The 19803-nt window shown below is 47.0% G+C and overlaps 2 protein-coding genes across 3 annotated transcripts in view; both read left to right on the forward strand.

Annotated features, from left to right (window-relative positions):
- The window catches only part of LOC132388480 (uncharacterized), a 39048-nt gene extending 32850 nt beyond the window's left edge, over positions 1-6198 (forward strand). Inside the window, exon 6 of the mRNA XM_059960824.1 lies at positions 5909-6198. Coding sequence (XP_059816807.1) covers positions 5909-6180 — 272 coding nt within the window. The 3' untranslated portion in view covers positions 6181-6198. The remainder of the gene's footprint in view (positions 1-5908) is intronic.
- Positions 6199-7078: 880 nt separating this feature from the next.
- Positions 7079-10629, forward strand: LOC132388479 (ribonuclease inhibitor-like). Of its 2 annotated transcripts, none has more exons than XM_059960822.1 (6): positions 7079-7644; positions 8670-8756; positions 8912-9082; positions 9240-9410; positions 9544-9711; positions 9876-10629. In XM_059960822.1, the coding sequence occupies exons 1-6, from the start codon at positions 7271-7273 to the stop codon at positions 9961-9963; spliced, it is 1059 nt and encodes a 352-aa protein (XP_059816805.1). In that variant the 5' UTR covers positions 7079-7270; the 3' UTR covers positions 9964-10629. The 2 variants fall into 2 exon arrangements, with proteins under 2 accessions (XP_059816805.1, XP_059816806.1); XM_059960823.1 differs by having other exon boundaries at positions 7079-7234.
- The last annotated feature ends 9174 nt before the right edge of the window (positions 10630-19803 follow it).

The following is a 19803-nucleotide window of genomic DNA, read 5'->3' on the forward strand; positions in this document are numbered from 1 at the left end:
TAAGGGAGAAATGCAAAGAGACCTAGGAGTCCTAGTTCACCAGTCAATGAAGATGAATGAGCAAGTGCAACAGGCAGTAAAGAGGGCAAATGGAATGTTGGCCTTTGTTACAAGGGGAATTGAATACAAGAGCAAGGATGTCCTTCTGCATTTGTACAGGGCCCTGGTGAGACCACACCTGGAATATTGTGTACAGTTTTGGTCTCCAGGTTTAAGGAAGGACATTCTGGCAATTGAGGAAGTGCAGCGTAGATTCACTAGGTTGATTTCTGGGATGGCAGGGCTGTCTTACGCAGAGAGATTGGAGAGATTGGGCTTGTACACGCTGGAATTGAGGAGATTGAGAGGGGATCTGATTGAAACGTTTAAGATAATTAAAGGATTTGATAGGATTGAGGCAGGAAATATGTTCCAGATGTTGGGAGAGTCCAGTACCAGAGGGCATGGATTGAGAATAAGAGGTCAGTTATTCAAAACAGAGTTGAGGAAGAGTTTCTTCTCCCAGAGAGTTGTGCAGGTGTGGAATGTACTGCCTCGGAAGACGGTGGAGGCCAATTCTCTGGATGCTTTCAAAAAGGAGCTGGATAGATACCTGAAGGATAGGGGAATCAAGGGATATGGGGACAAGGCAGGGACAGGGTATTGATAGTGAATGATCAGCCATGATCTCAGAATGGCTGTGCAGACTCGAGGGGCCGAATGGTCTACTTCTGCACCTATTGTCTATTGTCTATAGAACCTTGAGGGAAGTTAGTGTAGAAATAGCAGGGACTCTTAAAGAAATATTTCAGATGTCATTAGAAACGGGGATGGTGCCGGAGGATTGGTTTATTGCTCATGTTATTCCATTCTTTAAAAAGGGATCTAAGAGTAAACCTAGCATTTATATGCCTGTCAGTTTGAAGTCAGTGCTGGATAAATTAATGGAAAGTATTCTTAGAGATGGTACATGTAATTATATGGATAGACAGAGTCTGATTAGGAACAGTCAGCATGGATTTGTGCGTGGAAAGTCATGTTAGACAAATCTTATTGAAGTTTTTGAAGAGGTTACGAGGAAGGTTGTCGAGGGTAAAGCAGTGGATGTTGTCTATATGGACTTCAGTATCCCCTTTGATAAATTTCTGCACGCAAGGTTAGTTAGGAAGGTTCAGTCATGAGGTGTTAATATTGAAGTAGTAAAATGGATTCAACAATGGCTGGATGGGAGATGCCAGAGAGTAGTGGTGGATAACTATTTGTCAGGTTGGAGATCGGTGACTAGAGGTGTGCATCAGGGATCTGTATTGGGTCCAATGTTGTTTGTCATATACATTAATGATCTGGATGATGGGGTGATAAATTGTATTAGTAGGCATGCAGGTAGGTGGCATGGTGAATAATAACGTAGGTTTTCAAATCTTGCAGAGTGATTTAGGCCAGTTCGAAGAGTGGTCTGAACGATGGCAGCTGGAGTTTAATGCTGATAAGTGTGAGGTGCTACACTTTGGTAGGAATATTCCAAATACGGCATGCATGGTAAATGGTAGGGCATTGAGGAATACAGCAGAACAGAGTGATCCAGGAATAACCATAGAACCATAGAACACTACGGCACAGTACAGGCCCTTCAGCCCTCCATGCTGTGCCGACCCATATAATCCTTAAGAAAAAGTACTAAACCCAGACTACACCAAAATCCTCCATTTTTCTTTCATCCATGTGCCTGTCCAAGAGGCTTCTAAATACCCCTAATGTTTTCGCCTCTACTACCACCCTTGCTAAATCATTCCAGGCACTCACAACCCTCTGTGTAAAAAAAAAAAAAAACGTACCCCGATGTCTCCCCTAAACTTCCCTCCGTTAGTTTTGTACCTATGCCCTCTGGTGTTTGCTACTGATGCCCTGGGAAACAGGTATTGACAATTCACCCTATCTATGCCGCTCATAATCTTGTCGACCTCAATCAAGTCCCCACCCCCACCTCAATCTTCTACGCTCCAAAGAGAATAATGGTAGATTGTAGGGCATTGAAGAATGCAGTAGAACAGAGTGATCTGGGAATAATGGTGCATAGTTCCCTGAAGGTTGAATGTCATGTGGATAGCATGCTGAAGAAAGCTTTCGGTATGCTGGCCATTATAAATCAGATCATTGAGAAATAGAGTTGGGATGTAATGTTAAAATTGTACAAGGCATTGGTAAATCCGAATTTGGAGTTTTGTGTACAGTTTTGGTCACCGAATTAAATGAAAGATGTCAACAACATAGAGAGAGTACAAAGAATATTTACTAGAATGTTACCTGCGTTTCAGCACCTAAGTTACAGGGAAAGGTTGAACAAGTTAGGTCTTTATTCTTTGGAGCTTAGAAGGCAAAGGGGGGACGAGAGGTATTTAAAATAATGAGGGGGATAGATCAAGTTGAGGTGGATAGGCTTTTGTCCATTGAGAGTAGGGGAGATTCAAACAAAAGGACATGAGATGAGAATTAGGGGGAAAAAGTTTAAGTATAACACGAGGGGGAATTTCTTTACTCAGAGAGTGGTAGCTGTGAGGAACGAGCTTCCAGTAGAAGTGATAGAGGCAGGTACGGTATTGTCAGTTAAGGTAAAATTGGATAGGTATATGAACAGGAAAGAACTGGAGGTTTATGGGCTGAGGGTGGGGCAGTGGGACTAAGTGTGAGTAAGCGTTCGGCACGGACTAGAAGGGACGATGTAGCCTGTTTCCGTGCTGTAGTTGTTATATGGTTATATTATATGGTTACAGACGATCTCGGAATGGTCTGTTGTATATCGGTGAGACCTGACGTGTATTGGGAGACCGTTCCACCCAGCATTTACGGTGTGACCACCAGAACAAGAGGGAACTCCCAGTGTCCACCCATTTTATTCCCACTTCCCATTCTCATTCCGATTCGTCAGTTCGGACCTCCTCCAATGTCGGGATAAGGCCACACTCAGGTTGGAGTAACAGCACCTTATTTTCTGTTTGAGTAGCCTCCAATCTGATGGCATGAATACCCTCCTCCCCCTTCACCGTTCCCCATGAGCTCGTACTTCGCTCATGTTATCTCCTTGTCTGTCCATCGCCTCCCTCTGGTGCACCTCCACCAGCCCTACCCACCTTTTTCTTTCTTCCATTGCCTTCTGTGTCTATCAAAAATCAACTTCTTAGCTCTATGCTTCATTCCTTCCCTTCCAAGTTTCAACTATCGTCTGGCATTTCTCTCTACCTCACCCCCACCTTTCAAATTTACTCCTCAGCCTTTTGTCTGCAGTCCTGCCGAACGATCTCGGCTCCAAATCAAAACTGTTCCACACATGCTCTCCGGCCTGCTGTGTTCCTCGAGCATTTTGTGTGTGTTGCTTGGATTTCCAGCATCTGCAGATTTTCTCCTGTTTATAAATGTATAGGCCAGTTAGCCTACCCTGACTGATTAGGAGACTGTTGGAATCTAGAAATTATTTTAAATCACTATGATTGCACGTTGCACATTTAGATGGGGACGTAACATAAAGGTTTTTACTGCTCATGTACGTGAATGCAAGAAATAAAGTCAATTTAATTATTAACGTTCAGGTAACGAGGTATTTGGAGTTTAATGATAAAATAGGCCGAAGCCAGCATTGTGTATATGAAGGGAAATCTTGCGTTATGAATTTGCTAGAGTTCATTGAGTAAATACTAAGCAGGCTTGACAAAGTGGATCTCATTTAGTTGGATTTTCAGAAGGTGTTTGATATGTTGCCATACACGATGCTGCTTTACAAGATAAAAATCCAGTGGCGTTACAGGAATGACACAGTCATGGAAAGAGGAATGGCCTGCGGGAGGAGGCAGGGAGTGGGAATAAAAGGAACCTTTCCTGTTTGGCTGCTGGTAACTAGTTATTTTCCTCAGGGGTCAGAATTGTGACAGCTACTTTTCAGATTTCTTATCAGTGATTTAGATAATGGAATTGATGGATTTATGGTAAGGTTTGTTGATTAATCGAAGATAGGTGGAGGGGTAGGCAGTGCTGAGAAGCAATGCGAATGCAGCAAAACTTAGACAATTTGGAAGAATGGGCCAAATGTGGCAAATGGAAAATAGTGTTGGGAAATGAATCGTAATACATTTTAGCAAAAGGAACAATAGTGTAGACTGTTATCTAAATGGGGAGAATGTATAAACATACGAGTTTAATGTTACATCATGCTGGCACCAACGTTGTGGGCAGAAGGGCCTATTCCTGTGCTGTTCAGTGATCTCTGCAGGTCCTTTGACAGCTGAAGTCCTGAACCACCTGCTACCGAAATTCCTCGGTCTCTTCTCTCTTCTTCAGCACCCGACCTGTTATCGGCATGTTTTTCAAACTTGTATTTAAAGTCATAGTCTAGTAGCATCTCCCCTTTCTCCCCTTTCCACAGACGTTGTCTGACCTGTACTCACATCCACACTCCCGTCCTTCTACAGCTGTGCTTCAGAGGCAGGTCAACACGCTACATAACTGTGGCGGACTGGAAGGCTCTACAACGGGGAGTCAAAACAGCCCAACGCAACATCGGCACACCCAGCCTACCTTCCATCAGGGACGTATGTACAGAAAGGCTCCGGAAGATGGCCAGCAGCATCAGGAAGGATCCCACCTACACTGTCTGTGGGCTGTTTGCCTCTCTCCCATGAGGGAGGAAGGATCCCACCTATCCTGCCTATGGGCTGTTTGCGCCTCTCCCATAAGGAAGGAAGGATCCCACCTATCCTGCCTATGGGCAGTTTGCCCCTCTCCGATGAGGGAGGAAGGATCCCACCTATCCTGCCTATGGGCTGTTTGCCCATCTCCTATGAGGGAGGAAGGATCCCACCTATCTTGCCTGTGGGCTGTTTGCCCATCTCCCATGAGGGAGGATGGATCCCACCTATCTTGCCTGTGGGCTGATTGCCCCTCTACCATGAGGGAGGAAGGATCCCACCTGTTCTGCCTCTGGGCAGTTTGCCCCTCTTCCATGAGGGAGGAGGCTACGTAGCATCCAGAGCAGGAACACCAGACTCAAAATCAGTTACTTTCCTCAAGCAGTAAGACTGATCAACACCTCGACTAACAACCCCTACCCACCACCTGCACCGTTTTAAAATTTACAGTCTGAACCACCTGAGGTCAAAGAGACTCCTGTATCGTAAGAATTTATATTTATTGTGTTTTCTTTGCGTTCTTTATCTGAGTTTATTTGTGCTACATCAGATCCATAACACCAATTATTTCCTTCTCCTTTACAGTTGTGTAACTTGAATCTGTTGAGTATTTGCAACTCATCCTCTTTAAGAGTCACGAGACAGCTGACCTGCCGTCTCAAACCATTTTCTACAGGAACTCAGTGAGCTGATCAGCGTCTGTGGTGATAAAAGCGGTGAATTGTCTGTGTTTTGCGTCAAAATGCTGACTGTCACAATCTCCTGAACAAGACATTGACATTTTCTCCCCCGAACCACAGTGCACGCGCTGATCCACAAAGCTGCTTCTTTACATTTTGAATCAGAGATGGTGAGAGGGGAGGGGGAGCTGTGATTCCCCGACCTGTACCTTTGACAGATTGCCCACTATCCTTTTCTCCTTCTCCATACGACACATCAGCACTGGGGAATAAAAGTTCTTCCACAGGAACAGTGATAGCTTTGGCAGTAGTGGGACAGTCGGAGTTCAATAAACAGGGAAATATTCACCTTCATAGCACAGTTAATTAATTTTGAAATGTGATTATCTGGTGTTGATTTAGACAGCGCCTAACTGTCCAGTTTGGGGTCTTTTGATCGCATTACTTTACTGTACAAGCATCCATTGATGAATCCAATTAATACAATAGCGTTAGGATAACTCTTGTGTACTTAAATACTGAGTTCTGAGTTGAGGCATCTAACAGTTTGTCCACTGTCTGTTCCCATGGAAGATGTTCAACAGAAACACAAGGAGACTCTACGGGAACAAACTGAAACATTGAGAGTGAACACGATCCTGATGAGGGAGAAGGTGAAGGATTTCCAGCTGGTTGATCGATACGCTGAGCTCACGGTCATTTCTACTGTTCGAGATCGGAGACTGGTGGAACATGAGCTGCTGGCAAGAGGCAGAGACCACGAGGAGTGGGGGAGAAAAACTACGTGGAGAACTGGAAAAAATACGGACAGATCAGTTGTTCCAGAGCAGCTTATCCCGGAGTAAATCCAAATCTGGGAGTTCAGCAGCTGTAGCCGGAGCTGCGGGGATTGGGAAAACAACAATGGTACAAAGGATTGTTTATGACTGGGCCATGGGGAAAATATACCAACGGTTCCAGTTTGTCTTCAGTTTCAAATTCCGCGATTTAAACTCCATTAACTGCAGAATAAACCTGAGGGAACTGATTCTGGATCAATATCCTTACTTTGGGAATATCCTGAGAGAGGTCTGGAAGAACCCAGAGGGTTTGCTGTTTATATTCGATGGTTTGGATGAATTCAAGCACAGAATCGATTTTGTGGACAGTCCTAGAGATACGGAACCCAGGCACCAGTGCCCAGATCCCGAGTGGTGGTGTGAAGTGTCTGACATTGTGTACAGTTTAATCCAGGGCAAGCTCCTCCCAGGGTGTTCAGTGCTGGTGACCACCCGCCCCACTGCGTTACATTTATTGGAAAAGGCTGAGATCAGTGTCTGGGCTGAAATCCTGGGATTTGTTGGTGAGGAACGGAAGGAATATTTCATCAGGCATTTTGAAGATCAGACGGTGGCGGAAGCTGTTTCCAAACACGTGAAGGAGAACGAGATCCTGTACACCATGAGCTACAACCCCTCCTACTGCTGGATCCTTGCTCTGGCACTGGGCCCCTTCTTCACACAAAGAGTCAGGGACCCGCAGCGAGTTCCCAAGTCCATCACCCAACTGTACTCCTACTATATTTACAACATCCTGAAAAACCACGGCCGTGTGATTGACAACCCCCGTGATGTTTTTCTCAGCGTTGGTCAGATGGCCTTCAGAGGAGTGTCCGAGAGGAAGATTGTGTTTTCAGGTGGAGATTTGATCCAGTTCAATCTGCAGCCTTCCCAGTTCCTGTCCGGGTTTCTGATGGAGCTTTTGGAGAGAGAGGATTCTGCCCGGAGCGTGGTGTACACATTCCCACACCTCACTATCCAAGAGTTTGTAGCTGCAGTCGCACATTTCCTGACTCCACATCCCGGGGATATCCTGAAATTCCTCACTGAAGCCAACAACACGACAGATGGGCGATTTGAGGTATTTCTCCGTTTTGTTGCTGGTCTCTCCTCCCCAATGACAGCTCGGGGCCTGGAGGAGTTTCTGGGTCCATTTCCTCATCAAACAGCCTGCCGGGTGATTGACTGGGTGAAGGAGGAGGTTAAACGCCAGAGTAGAAACACATGGAGTGAAGCTGGTAAAAGGAGCCTCCTGAACACATTTTACTACCTGTTTGAGTCTCAGAATCGTGGGCTGGCTCAGGACGCACTGGGATCTGTGGAAACGCTTTCATTCCGTGGAATGACACTGACCCCGATTGACTGCGCGGTCCTGTCTCATGTCATCGGATTCTGTGAAACAATAAAACACCTCGACCTGGTTGGCTGCCACATTCAGTGTGAAGGAATCCAGAGGCTGGGTCCCGGGGTCCACAAGTGCCAGGATTTGAGGTGTTTATTTTAACTCTCACTCTGAACTGTGAAACGGCCCCATTGTCTTTTTTCAATGAAAATGAATTTGGGGAAAACTATAGTAAATGGGATTGTTAGGAATTGTGAGAAATGTCCAGGGGATCGGTCAGTAATTCCCCAAGGACAAGAGGGTTCTGTGGTTCATTGTGAAGGGATTTTGGATACTTTAGATCAGTGAACAACGGTCATTTCTTTAATGGTAGGATATCACAGGAATGGCGGTGACTGCAGCAGGTGGGTCAGAACTTCAAACCCTCTTCCCGGCGAGGGACAAGAGACCGTCAGCAGACGGTCCCAGTGAGAATGAAAGAGATACCGTTTTGAGATTGTCCTCCGCTGCTCGTCTCCATGTGTGACAATCACCATCAGTCCACCTGGGTGACTGTGCTCACTACCAGATAACCAGACCGCTTAGCACCGCCTCTCCCGATTGTGGAACTGATTTCAGAACCACCTCTCCGATGCAATTTCTATTTGAAATCCCTCGTCTTGTTGGATGATTTTTTGTTCCACTGGTAACCTCTTATGGGACCTCTCATCCCCATCCATTTTCCTCTGTGGAACCACTCCTCCTTCCTCCTCTGGGATCTTTCTTCCTCAATAACCTTCCTCCTGCAGGATCTGTCTCCCTATCCCTTTTCTCAGCTGGGTTTACTTCCACGATCTTCCATCGACACTTTCCCATTTACAAATCTTCCTCACAGTGGGACTTTCTACCACACTTCGGCTCTGCCCCTTCCGACCCTCACAGGTCAGAAACACATTTCTAACCATCAGGGAATGAGACAGAATACGTGGAGTTTACATGGTCCCAACGACAGGCTAAATTACTGACAGTCAGCGAATACCCTGGAGCTGGTCAGTGAGGGACATTGACAGTGATGGGAACTCCGATCAGTGATTTACTGAAGGTTTAATGTTTCCTGAAATATCCGTGTGAGAGAAATTCGCTCAGACCCACGGTTTGAGTCACTTTGATCATCAATTTGTCTGTTTGTGTTTAGAATTGAGATGAATGATCTGGGAGATTCAGGAGTGAAACTGTTGTCGGTAGCTTTGAGGAAACCGGAGTGTAAAATACAGAGACTGGGGTAAGTAACAGATTGTTGGAGATTGTGTTTACAGTCACTGGGTGTCTGAGACTGAACATTAATGTGATCACTAATTATGTCACTGATAAACACTGGGGATGTGTACCGTCTCCTGTCTCTCTGTGTCCTTCACCCTCACTCTCTCGCATCTACAGGCTGAAGAAGGTCAGTCTCACAGATTCTGGTGCCGAGGATCTCGCCTCCGCTCTCAGTACAAACACATCACTGACGGGGCTGGACCTGAGTGTTAATGAACTGGGAGATTCAGGAGTGAAACTGGTGTTCGCGGCTCTGAAGAACCCAGGGTGTAAAATACAGAAACTGGAGTAAGTACCAGACTGTGGGAGGTTGTGTTTACAGTCACTGGGTGTCCGACACTGAAGATTAATGTGATCAGTAATTGTGTTACTGATAAACACTGGGGATTTGTACCGTCTCCTGTCTCTCCGTGTCCTTCACTCTCATTCTCTCTCTCACCTCCAGGCTGGACACTGTCGGTCTCACAGATTCTGGTGCCCAGGATCTGGTCTCCGTTTACAGTACAAACCCATCACTGAGGAAGCTGGACCTGAGTGGTAATAAACTGGGAGATTCCGGGGTGAAACTGGTTTCTGCGGCTCTGAGGAACCCGGAGTGTAAACTGCAGAGACTGTGGTAAGTACAGGCTGAGGGAGATTGGGTCTGACACTGACCATTAATGTGATCAGTAATTGTGTTATTGATACTGGGGATTTGTACCGTCTCCTGTCTCTCTGTGTCCTACACCCTCGCTCTCTCTCATCTCCAGGCTGAAGGGTGTCGTTCTCACAGATTCTGCTGCGGAGGATCTCGCCTCCGCTCTCAGTACAAACCCATCATTGACGGGGCTGAACCTGAGTGAAAACTCTCTGACAGACCGATCTATCCCCGCTCTCCGCCGCCTCATACTGACCCTCCCGATTCTGGAGCGGATCTGGTTAGTGTTTGTGTTATTGACCAATATGATAAAATATCAGCGGATCCGCCGGTTTTCTAGTGATATGTGTCTGTGAGTGTTGTTGACACATTAACCCCGGCCCCCTGTCACTGACACTGTTGTGTAATCTGTTTATTTCACCTTTATTCTCCCAACTGTTTCAGGCTGTGGGAGAATCGGTTCACTGAGAGCGGGGAGATGGAATTGAGATCTCTGCAGGGAGTCAGACCGGGACTGACAGTCAACATCTGAATGTGTGAACATCCCCGCCCGCGTGCCGGGGACATTTTGGCCGGTTTCCCGCCATCCCCTTTAACTCCCGCCCTTACCTTTAATGGCCGCGAGCTGGGGATAATTCCCAATGGTTTTAACGGAACAGGCTCCAGTCTCCAGCTCGGTGATATCGAGAAATATGTGACGAATATCGGGAAATCTGTGACATATTTCCGCCTGTTTTCCGGCGTCCCAGCTTCCCCTGGATGTGCGTGTTCGAGGCTCCCCCACGTGACACCCCGGTGAATTACATAAACAGGGAGATCCCGGGGGCCGGGGCTCAGTCTGGGACACCAACGACCCGGGGTGGGATAATCCCGGGAGAGAATCCTTTTGCTCCCTTTGCTGAGGACGGTGCATTCGGCAGTCTGGCCGATATAATGATGTTAAATGGACCAATCCCTTAGCAGTGATCCTGGCTCTGCAGCGATCCCGGACACAGCCCTGAAGTGTGATGTTATAATCATCGGTTCCCCGATACAGAGTGACGGTGAGGAACGGGACTGGTTATTCAACTGGTCACTCGTTGTCGCCGCTCGGTTAATTGTGTGTGACTGTGATTGAGTGGGGAGCACCTGATTTATTCCCGCAAGTCAGCAGCTCACAAAGTATTTAATTTATAATTGTCATGATTAATTCAATAAACCGCTGTAACTTCCTGTCTTGGTGTCGGATTTAATTCTCATTAGAGGGTAAACAGTGACCTGGGATTATTGCTGACCCCCGCACCCGCTGAACTGCAACAGTGGGTCGGAGCTCCTCACACTGACACAGTAGCGTCTCAGCTCCAGGCTGAGTGAGGCCGGTCTGGCAGAGTCTGGGTGCCGAGGATCTCATCTCTACCCTGCCCCCATCCTGGCTAACTGCCCCCCTCAGAAAGTTAAAATCCACTGCAATATCAGACAAGATTTCACTTAGTTCCCATTTGCGAAAGACATTAAGTACGAGGTGAAGTTCCCACCCCATTATCCCATCACACACTCTGCCGGTCAGACACACATTGAAACTCCCTCCAGAACGCCCCATCGCACACTCCTGGGGACAGACACGAAAAAAAAGTCTCTGTAGTTTGAGATATTTATACTGAGTTCTCGAGCTCAAACAGATTACAGGGGAGACTGTAGCACAGAGAACCACACACACACACGCACAGACACACACACACACACACACACACACACACACACACACACACACACACACACACACACACACACACACACACACAGACACACACAATCACACACACACGCGCGCGCCCGCGCGCGCGCGCGAGCGAGAGAGAGAGAGAGAGAGAGAGAGAGAGAGAGAGAGAGAGAGATGAATCTATGTAGAAGTGGTCACAGAGACGGGAAGGGATGCAGTGTGCACAGACCAGGAGAGGGTTGGATTAGTCACCATTGGGCAGGGGAGTGCAGATGGAAATCATAACCATAGAAATCACATTTGACTTCTTGGGTCGAGAAGTAGCCCAGGATGAAATCGAAGTTGAAGATAATTTTGCAAAGCAGGACTCCACCCCTTACCGCCCTTTTTCACGGTCCGCACTCCTCACAGGGCGCCGTCCCGTCCCGTGCACTCACACGCACCGCGATCCCAATTAAATGCCACTCTTTCCCATTCATTCCCACCATCCGCACTCCCAATGACACCACCCCCTCCCATTCACTCCAACCCATCCGTATTCCCAACGGGACGCACCCCTACTCATTCGCTTGCATCGTTCAAACTTCCAATGGATCCTATCCCTTCCCATTCACTCCCACTGTTTGCCTACCGATGGGGACCCGCCCCTCCCCATTTAACTCCACTGTGTGCACCCATTCAGCCCTATTGTCCAAACTCCCAATGGGACCCTACCCCTTCCCTTTCACTCCCAAAGGGACCCATGCCTTCCCATTCACACCCACCATCCGCGTCCCAAAGGGACTCCTTCCAGTTCATTTCCAAAGGATTTGTGAACCTGGAAATTAGCGGAGAGGCCCGAATTCCGTGTTTGGCTGAACTCGGAGCGTCGTTTACGGAATTTGACACGGACGCCGTTGTGTTTATTGGTTAAAAAAATCCAGTGTGGTGTGGATGTTGACGGCTTTGCAAAGCTGCCGATGCTCATCTCCTGGCGGAGACGGTGGACACGATCGGACTGAAGAGCCTTCGGCACGGCATCCTAGAGATTGGAAGGGGTGCGTGTGAGAGAGGTTTATGGTTTCCGTGTCCCCATGCCGGGATATTCATTGCGCACGGTTCCCGATCTCTGTCTCCACACCGAAAGTTTTACCGCGCACGGAGTCGGGTCTCTGTATCGACACCGGGAATATTACCGCACACGTTTCCTGGTGTCTGTATCCTCCTCTCTCCACGACACTCGGAGTGATGACGCACAGGATCCGGAGATGAGGATGTCGGATCGGTCTGTATTGTTTGAGATATATTTATTATTTGTGATAAACAGTCTGCGCAATCGAGTGGAGGGTGGTCGAGTGTGTCGGTCCTGCGAGGGGCTCCTGATTGAAAATGGTGAATAGGGAGGGAACGACAGAAGGATTTAGAATGGTCACTAGGGAGGGAGTGAAAGGTTGACTGAAAATGGTCTTCGGGGAGAAAGTGATGGGCTGAGTGACAATGGGCCCATGGGGAGAATCAAGATGCCCGTGGTCACCTTGTTTCTCAGGGCCGACAGGGAGGGAGTGATACACTGACTGAAAATTATCACGGGGTGGGGTGGAATTATGCGCTGATTAAAAATAGGATTCTGGATTGAAACCAGAATATAAAATTAATACCAGGGAGAGAATGACAAGCCAATATAACATGGTCAATAGGGAGGGAGTGACGCGCGCTTTGAAAATGGTTTCCAGGGAGGAAGGGAGGTATGGACTGACAGAAAATGGACGCCAGGAGGTGACAAATCAGAGGGAGAGGCGGCCTGATCTGAAATAGTCCATGATACCTTTGTTACAATGGCCGACAGGGAGAGAGTGATGGACAAACAACAGAGGGGGAGAGACGGACCGAGTAAAATGGCCGAAATGGAGTCAGTGGCTCATTGAGAAGAGACAGGGGGTTAATGGGTCGATATAAAATGACCTATTGATCTGTCATGAAATAGCCGCTGATTCGCTTAGACTGTCTGACGGGGCAGTTTCGGGTTGTGAAATCTTATTTAAAGTGAGCGCCGGGAAGGGAGGGGATGAGACACCGATTGAAAACTGCCATCACCGTCGTTAATGTTGTTGATTAAAAGGGAGAGATGCATTGACTGAAGGAGACCCCGTTCTGCAGGGTTGAAACGGGACCAAGGAGGAAGCGACGCCTGGTATAAAATGAACGGCATAGAAGGAGTGAAGGGCACGTTGAATTCAATTGATCCCATCCTGTAAATCTCACTTCAGGGAAGCAGGCACCATCAATCTGCGGGAGACTCCCGGAACTCCCGGGAGAGGTGGGATGTCTGCAATAGAGTAGCTCCTTAGCGGCCAGCCAGCTAGTTTAAATAGCGTTAGCTGTGCTATTAAACGAATGACACCCGTTAAACTCACCTTAACAGTGATTTAACCCACCATGAGCAATAGAAAAGTCACTGTTGCAAACAGGGCAGCGAGCGACACTGTCGGTATTTTTTACCCCTATTAGGCAGGGGTACACTTTAGTGTAGTTTGGGGTGGTACGTTTTTTTTTGGAACACCCTGCCATGGCTCCCTCTCTCTCTCTCTCTCTCTCTCTCTCCCCTCCTTTCTCTCTCTCCCCCCCTCTCTCTCTCTCTCTCTCTCTCTCTCTCTCTCTCTCTCTCTCTCTCTCTCTCTCTCTCTCTCTCTCTCTCTCTCACACACACACACACACAGAATTTTTCTCTCTCATTCTCTCACCCTCCACATTTTCCCTGTTCCCGCAGTCCCTTTGCTCTGAATCCCAAACCCCATACTCTCCCGCAGGAGGAAGTGCGAGGAGAGAGAAAATGATTATGATAGAAAAAGATTTAGAGGCAGTGAGAAAGAAAAAAAAACAGAGGGATAGTCAGACAGGCAGACAAATACGGGAGAGAGACAGAAAAAAAAAAACAGAAAGTAAACCTGAGGCGGAAAGTGAGACAGTATTCCGAGAGAGGGAGAGAGAGACTGGAATGAGGTAGAGAAGTGTGAGTCAGAGAATCCTTTCCAGAATTGCACTGAGCGATTAGAGGACTTTCCTCCTGCAGGGCGTTCTGGGATTACAACGCTTCCATTCTATCGTCCCTCTGAAACAAGCAAGGAGTTTCTTCTCGCTGTCCTCTCCCAGCCCGCCTGCTTGATCGCACACCATATTCGCGAACCCCCTTTCCTCAACCGGTCTTCGCAATCTTCACTCGCCCTCCCCGTTTCTGTTGGCTCCTGCGGCAAACACGCAAATTAGTATGATGAAACACTTATACTGAGTCATGTTACAAATGGGACACTCTGGGCAATTTACAGTGTGGGACCGAGCCGAAACCACCCGAGACGAAAAACATGGACATTGGATATCCCGCACGGAGACAGCGGCTCATACGCACCAGATGTCCAATCGATACGCCCTGCGCTACCAAACAGCGCATGAGCACTTGTCACATTGTCATATTCGATCTGATAGAGACGTTCACATCCTTCCCCTGCACTTATTCCCATCTCCACGACACCTTCTCTTCCCTCCGATCTGATCCTCGCCCCCTCTCTCCACAGGGATCACCCTCCCTGCATCCGAACCCTGCGCTGCTCGGACAGCACTCTTTCCCTTCCTACCGTTGGGAGGCGAAGGTTCACCAGGAGGATCAAGGGTGGACATAGCCAGCCTCTTACCCAGTCTAGAGTCGCGGATGGTGCTCACTGCACCCTGGAGTCGGCATGTAATAGATCTCTGGGAGACTCCTGGAGGTACCTTTCCCCTTGGCGAGTATCTGCCCGGCTCGTGATCGCTCATACGCTGAAGCACTCCATCCCCTTACGTTCCCATCGACCTCTCTTCGATAGGGAGACCCGGCGGTGTTTAGCCTCGTTTCCCGGCCCAAAACACCCTAACCTCTTGTGTGGCCTTACGGAGCAGTACAATACAATCTCCACTACACATCTATAGAAGTTAGTTAACGTTTTAGGTGTCATGCCAAATCTTCGCAAACTACGAAGGATGTAGAGGCATTGGCATGTCTCCTAGGTAACTGCACTTGCATGCTGGGTCCTGGACAGGTCTTCCAAATAATAATGCTGAGGAACTACATCTCTGATCCTCCGATGAGAACTGGCTCATGCATCTCTGCTTTCCTCCTCCTGAATATGTAATCAGCTCCTTGGTCGACCCCCTTCCCATATGCTGATTTGTTACCACTATGGATATAGAAAGATTTATTAATTTTCTGTTCAACCAACGAAAGATTGGCATGAACCTTCGCGCACAGTCGTGATATTGGTTATCTGCAAGTCATTTGCCATTGATTTCCTTGTGTACGTACTAATGCGCTCAGGCCACTCGGCCCCTCAAACCCGCTACTCCTGATTGAAAACTGATTAAAACTTTGCTTGTCATGTTTGCACTTTCCTCCCACATCCAGCACGCCCATCACCGCACAGCTCTTCAGACCCGCGTTTATCAAACATCTGGCCCTTGAAAGTAATCGAAAACTTTCTTCCCATTGGCCACTACAAGAAATTATGTACACTTATAATATACTCAGAATATATATATATCTATACGTGTATTCATCTGAAATGAGACATTTTGAAATCCTAGCAGGCGTTGGCTATTCCACAAGAATATTCTGAATTGTTGATGTTTTCGTGTCTTGCAAATCGCCCCGCTCACTGGCCCACACGAGCTCTCTCGGGGATATTTGCGAACCACGGCAATACAGAGAATCCTGCAAGAATTCAGTAGGTCAGGCAGCATCCATGCATGGAAGCGAACAGTCGATGATTGAGTCTGACAGCTTTCATGGTGAAGGGCGATGAGGACAGATGATTGAATTGATTTGTCAGGCGCGGGTTGTTGTTCTGTGAGAGTCGTAGCTCAGGGTCTGTGTGTGAGCAGCTGCGTGTCCAAGCACGTTTGTTAGAACAGAGAGCGACTTTACAACTGATGTCGTCTAATCGGTTCCGCAAAACATTTACATTCAGATGTGAACTAAGTCGCTTTAATATTGCATTCAGGCATTTCTGCTGCAGAGACGAACAATTCATCCCCTAACGTAGTTTTTAATACCCTGTGTTAATTTATATTGGACTGCAATTATAACCATATAACCATATAACAATCAGAGCACGGAAACAGGCCAACTCGGCCCTCCTAGTCCGTGCCGAACTCGTAATCTCACCTAGTCCCACCTACCCGCACTCAGCCCATAACCCTCCACTCCTTTCCTATCCATATACCTACCCAATTTTACCTTAAATGACACAACTGAACTGGCCTCTACTACTTCTACAGGAAGATCATTCCACACAGCTATCACTCTCTGAGTAAAGAAATACCCCCTCGTGTGTCCCTTAAACTTTTGCCCCCTAACTCTCAAATCATGTCCTCCCGTTTGAATCTCCCCTACTGTCAATGGAAACAGCCTATTCACGTCAACTCTATCTATCCCTCTCAATAATTTAAATTCCTGGATCAAATCCCCCCTCAGCCTTCTACGTTCCAATGAATAGAGACCTAACTTGTTCAACCTTTCTCTGGACCTTAAGTGCGGAAACCCAGGTAACATCCTAATAAATCGTCTCTGCACTCTCTAATTTATTGATATCTTTCCTATAATTCGGTGACCAGAACTGTACACAATATTCCAAATTTGGCCTTACCAATGCCTTGTACAATTTTAACATTACATCCTAACTTCTATACTCGAAGCTCTGATTTATAAAGGCCAGCGTTCCAAAAGCCTTCTTAACCACCCTATCTACATGAGACTCCACCTTCAGGCAACTATGCATTGTTATTCCTAGATCTCTCTGTTCCACTGCATTCCTCAGTGCCCTACTATTTACCCTGTATGTTCTATTTGGATTATTCCTGCCAAAATGTAGAACCTCACACTTCTCAGCATTAAACTCCATCTGCCAACGTTCAGCCCATTCTTCTAACCGGCATAAATCTCCATGCAAGCTTTGAAAACCCACCTCATTATCCACAACACCTCCTACCTTAGTATCCGGCATACTTACTAATCCAATTTACTACCCCATCATCCAGATCATTAGCGTATATTACAGACAACATTGGGCCCAAAACAGATCCCTGAGGCACCCCGCCAGTCACCGGCCTCCATCCCGATAAGCAATTATCCACCACTACTCTCTGGCATCTCCCATCTAGCCACTGTTGAATTCATTTTATTACTCTAGCATTAATACCTAACGACTGAACCCACTTAACTAACCTTCCATGTGGAACTGTGTCAAAGGCCTTGCTGAAGTCCATATAGACTACATCCACTGCCTTACCCTCGTCAACATTCCTCGTAAATTCTTCAAAAGATCAATAAGGTTTGTCAAGCATGACCTTCCACACACAAGTCCATGCTGGCTACTCCTTATCAGATCCTGTCTATCCAGATAATTATAAATACTATCTCTAAGAATACTTTCCATTAATTTACCCACCACTGATGTCAAACTGACAGGCCTATCTGCAATTATCTGCAATTTCCCCAACCAAATATTCTTCACGATTCCTTTCAAGTAAATCAGCCCGCTGCATCTCAATAGTAACATTCCTCAATATATAAAACAAACAACATCACCTAGATTGTGGAGCCTGCAAATTTCCCAGTTACAATTGTCATTTACATTTTAAATAATGTAGATGTACGGGTGAGGACGAGGAATAGGCTACGTTTTATGGTAAGGGGACAGAGAAGATGAGGGTGAGTGTGGGGGATGAGGGAGGTGAGTGTGAGGGAAAGGGAAGGAGTAATTGAGAGCGTGAGTTTGTGGGTGAGGTTTAAGGTGAAGTTTGGAGTTAGGGGAAAGAGAGGGAGTGGGCCACTGGGAGTACAACGGGAAGGTAAGAGTGTCTGTAGTAGAGTGAGGGTGAGGACGAAAGAGAGGGGCAAAGGTGGGATGAGGGGAACGCTGACAGGATGTGTGTGTGGAAGGTTAATGATGCGTTTGAGGGTTATGTTTATGGTGAGAGGGAGAGTGGGGAAAAGAGGTTGAGTGAGGGTGAGATGGTGGGCGAGTGGGTGTGGACTTGCGCGAGTCTGAGGGCAGAGGACTGGTTGAGAATGGGGGTTTAGAGTTCTGTAGAGCGGAATGAAAATTTGGAATATGAGTTGGAGGGTGTGGGGGAGGAGGAGTGAGAGAGCATGGGGTAGAGGTCCATGAGTGGGAGTTTGAGACTGGGTGATCCAGAGTGGTAGAGAAAGGGTGCGGGAGGGCTGGGGAATGATGAGAGAGAGTGGGATAGGGTTGAGATTGAGTGTGATGAAGGGAGAGTGGAGAGTGTGATAGAGATCCTTTATCATGGTCCTCACACTGATATTTCAACACTTTCAATGCTTTGGGTTTGCCTTCCCTGTCACATACCCTAATCCCTCTAATATGTGCATTGTGTTCCCAATTAGCTTGTCAAAACTTATTAGTTAATTCGTCAGCCATTTTTCACCATGTTGACATTAAAAATTTCCATTTTTTCCCCTGAATTTCATTTCCAGATTGCCTCTTCTGCTTTAATGCATTTTTCCACATCCCAGGTTCCCGTAATGGCCACATTCCAATTCCCAGTCTCTTCTTTAATGAGGCAGATAATTTACGAAAATCATTCTCGTCTCCTTACAAATCTTTAACAAGGGGGTATCCGGTCCTGACTTATCAAGGGTCCGACCCATTTTTTCTTTAATCCGTTAATCTCTTACTGTGTCTCTTTGCACCCAGTTCAGGATACTGGGGATTTCCCATCTTCACAACCAGTCTAAGGCAGGGTGTCCGAGACAGGAAAATTATCGTAAGCCTACTTCAAAACATATTTATACCAAAGTGAATCCCCTAACTCTTCTTACACCAGGGCAAAACCTCAAGCCCATTCTTCTTATACCATTGCGAATACTGAAGCCTACACTTATTATACCAGGGTGAATCTTCAAACCCATCGTTCTTATCTTAGTACTCGGGTAATCTTAATGGTTCTACAGGAGTCCGTCAGAGGATTTCCGGCCAGACGAAAGGGTCATCAGGGTGGACAACTAATGAGAGGGATCAAGGTAAATCTTACGTTGTGGGCCCATCCATCTCAGGCCATTGCCACCGAGACGATCGCTGACGCTGTCTCACGGGGATGCCTCATTTTAGACTCCTGGCTGGCTCACCAAATTGTTAAACCTTACTTCTAATCATTACCGGTTACTTGATGCAAGAACACACAGGACTACGGAGGATAAAGCAACAGCTTTTTATTTAGTAGCTTGCTGCTAGTGAGAATTCTGCTTGGGCACACACAGGGGCCCGTACCAGAGGTCACCCTGCAAATCAGAAATACAGCGTTTTTATTCCATTTTTTGCCACGAGCGTAGGAAATAATTTTTCAGGTACCCCCATTATCACACGCATCAGTGGTATTTCGAGGCAAAGACCACTTATTACCATCAAAGGCAGTCAAATTCAGACAAACAGGCCAGGTGCACAATGAGATAATTCCTAATTTTCCTAACTGTAGTTTTGCATATTTGGAAACAAAGTATAACCATGTCCTGCAGGTGCAAAAGCCGGCAGCGCGTAGCCTAACGTCTATTTTTACGTCAACAGAACAAACTAACCTTTTTACCATCTCAAGGATGAATCCTCAGGGCTTGACAAGGTGCCCCCTTGGCCCATGTGGGATCTTGTT

This window comes from Hypanus sabinus, unplaced genomic scaffold (assembly GCF_030144855.1).
Source record: "Hypanus sabinus isolate sHypSab1 unplaced genomic scaffold, sHypSab1.hap1 scaffold_333, whole genome shotgun sequence".
Lineage (NCBI taxonomy): Eukaryota > Metazoa > Chordata > Chondrichthyes > Myliobatiformes > Dasyatidae > Hypanus > Hypanus sabinus.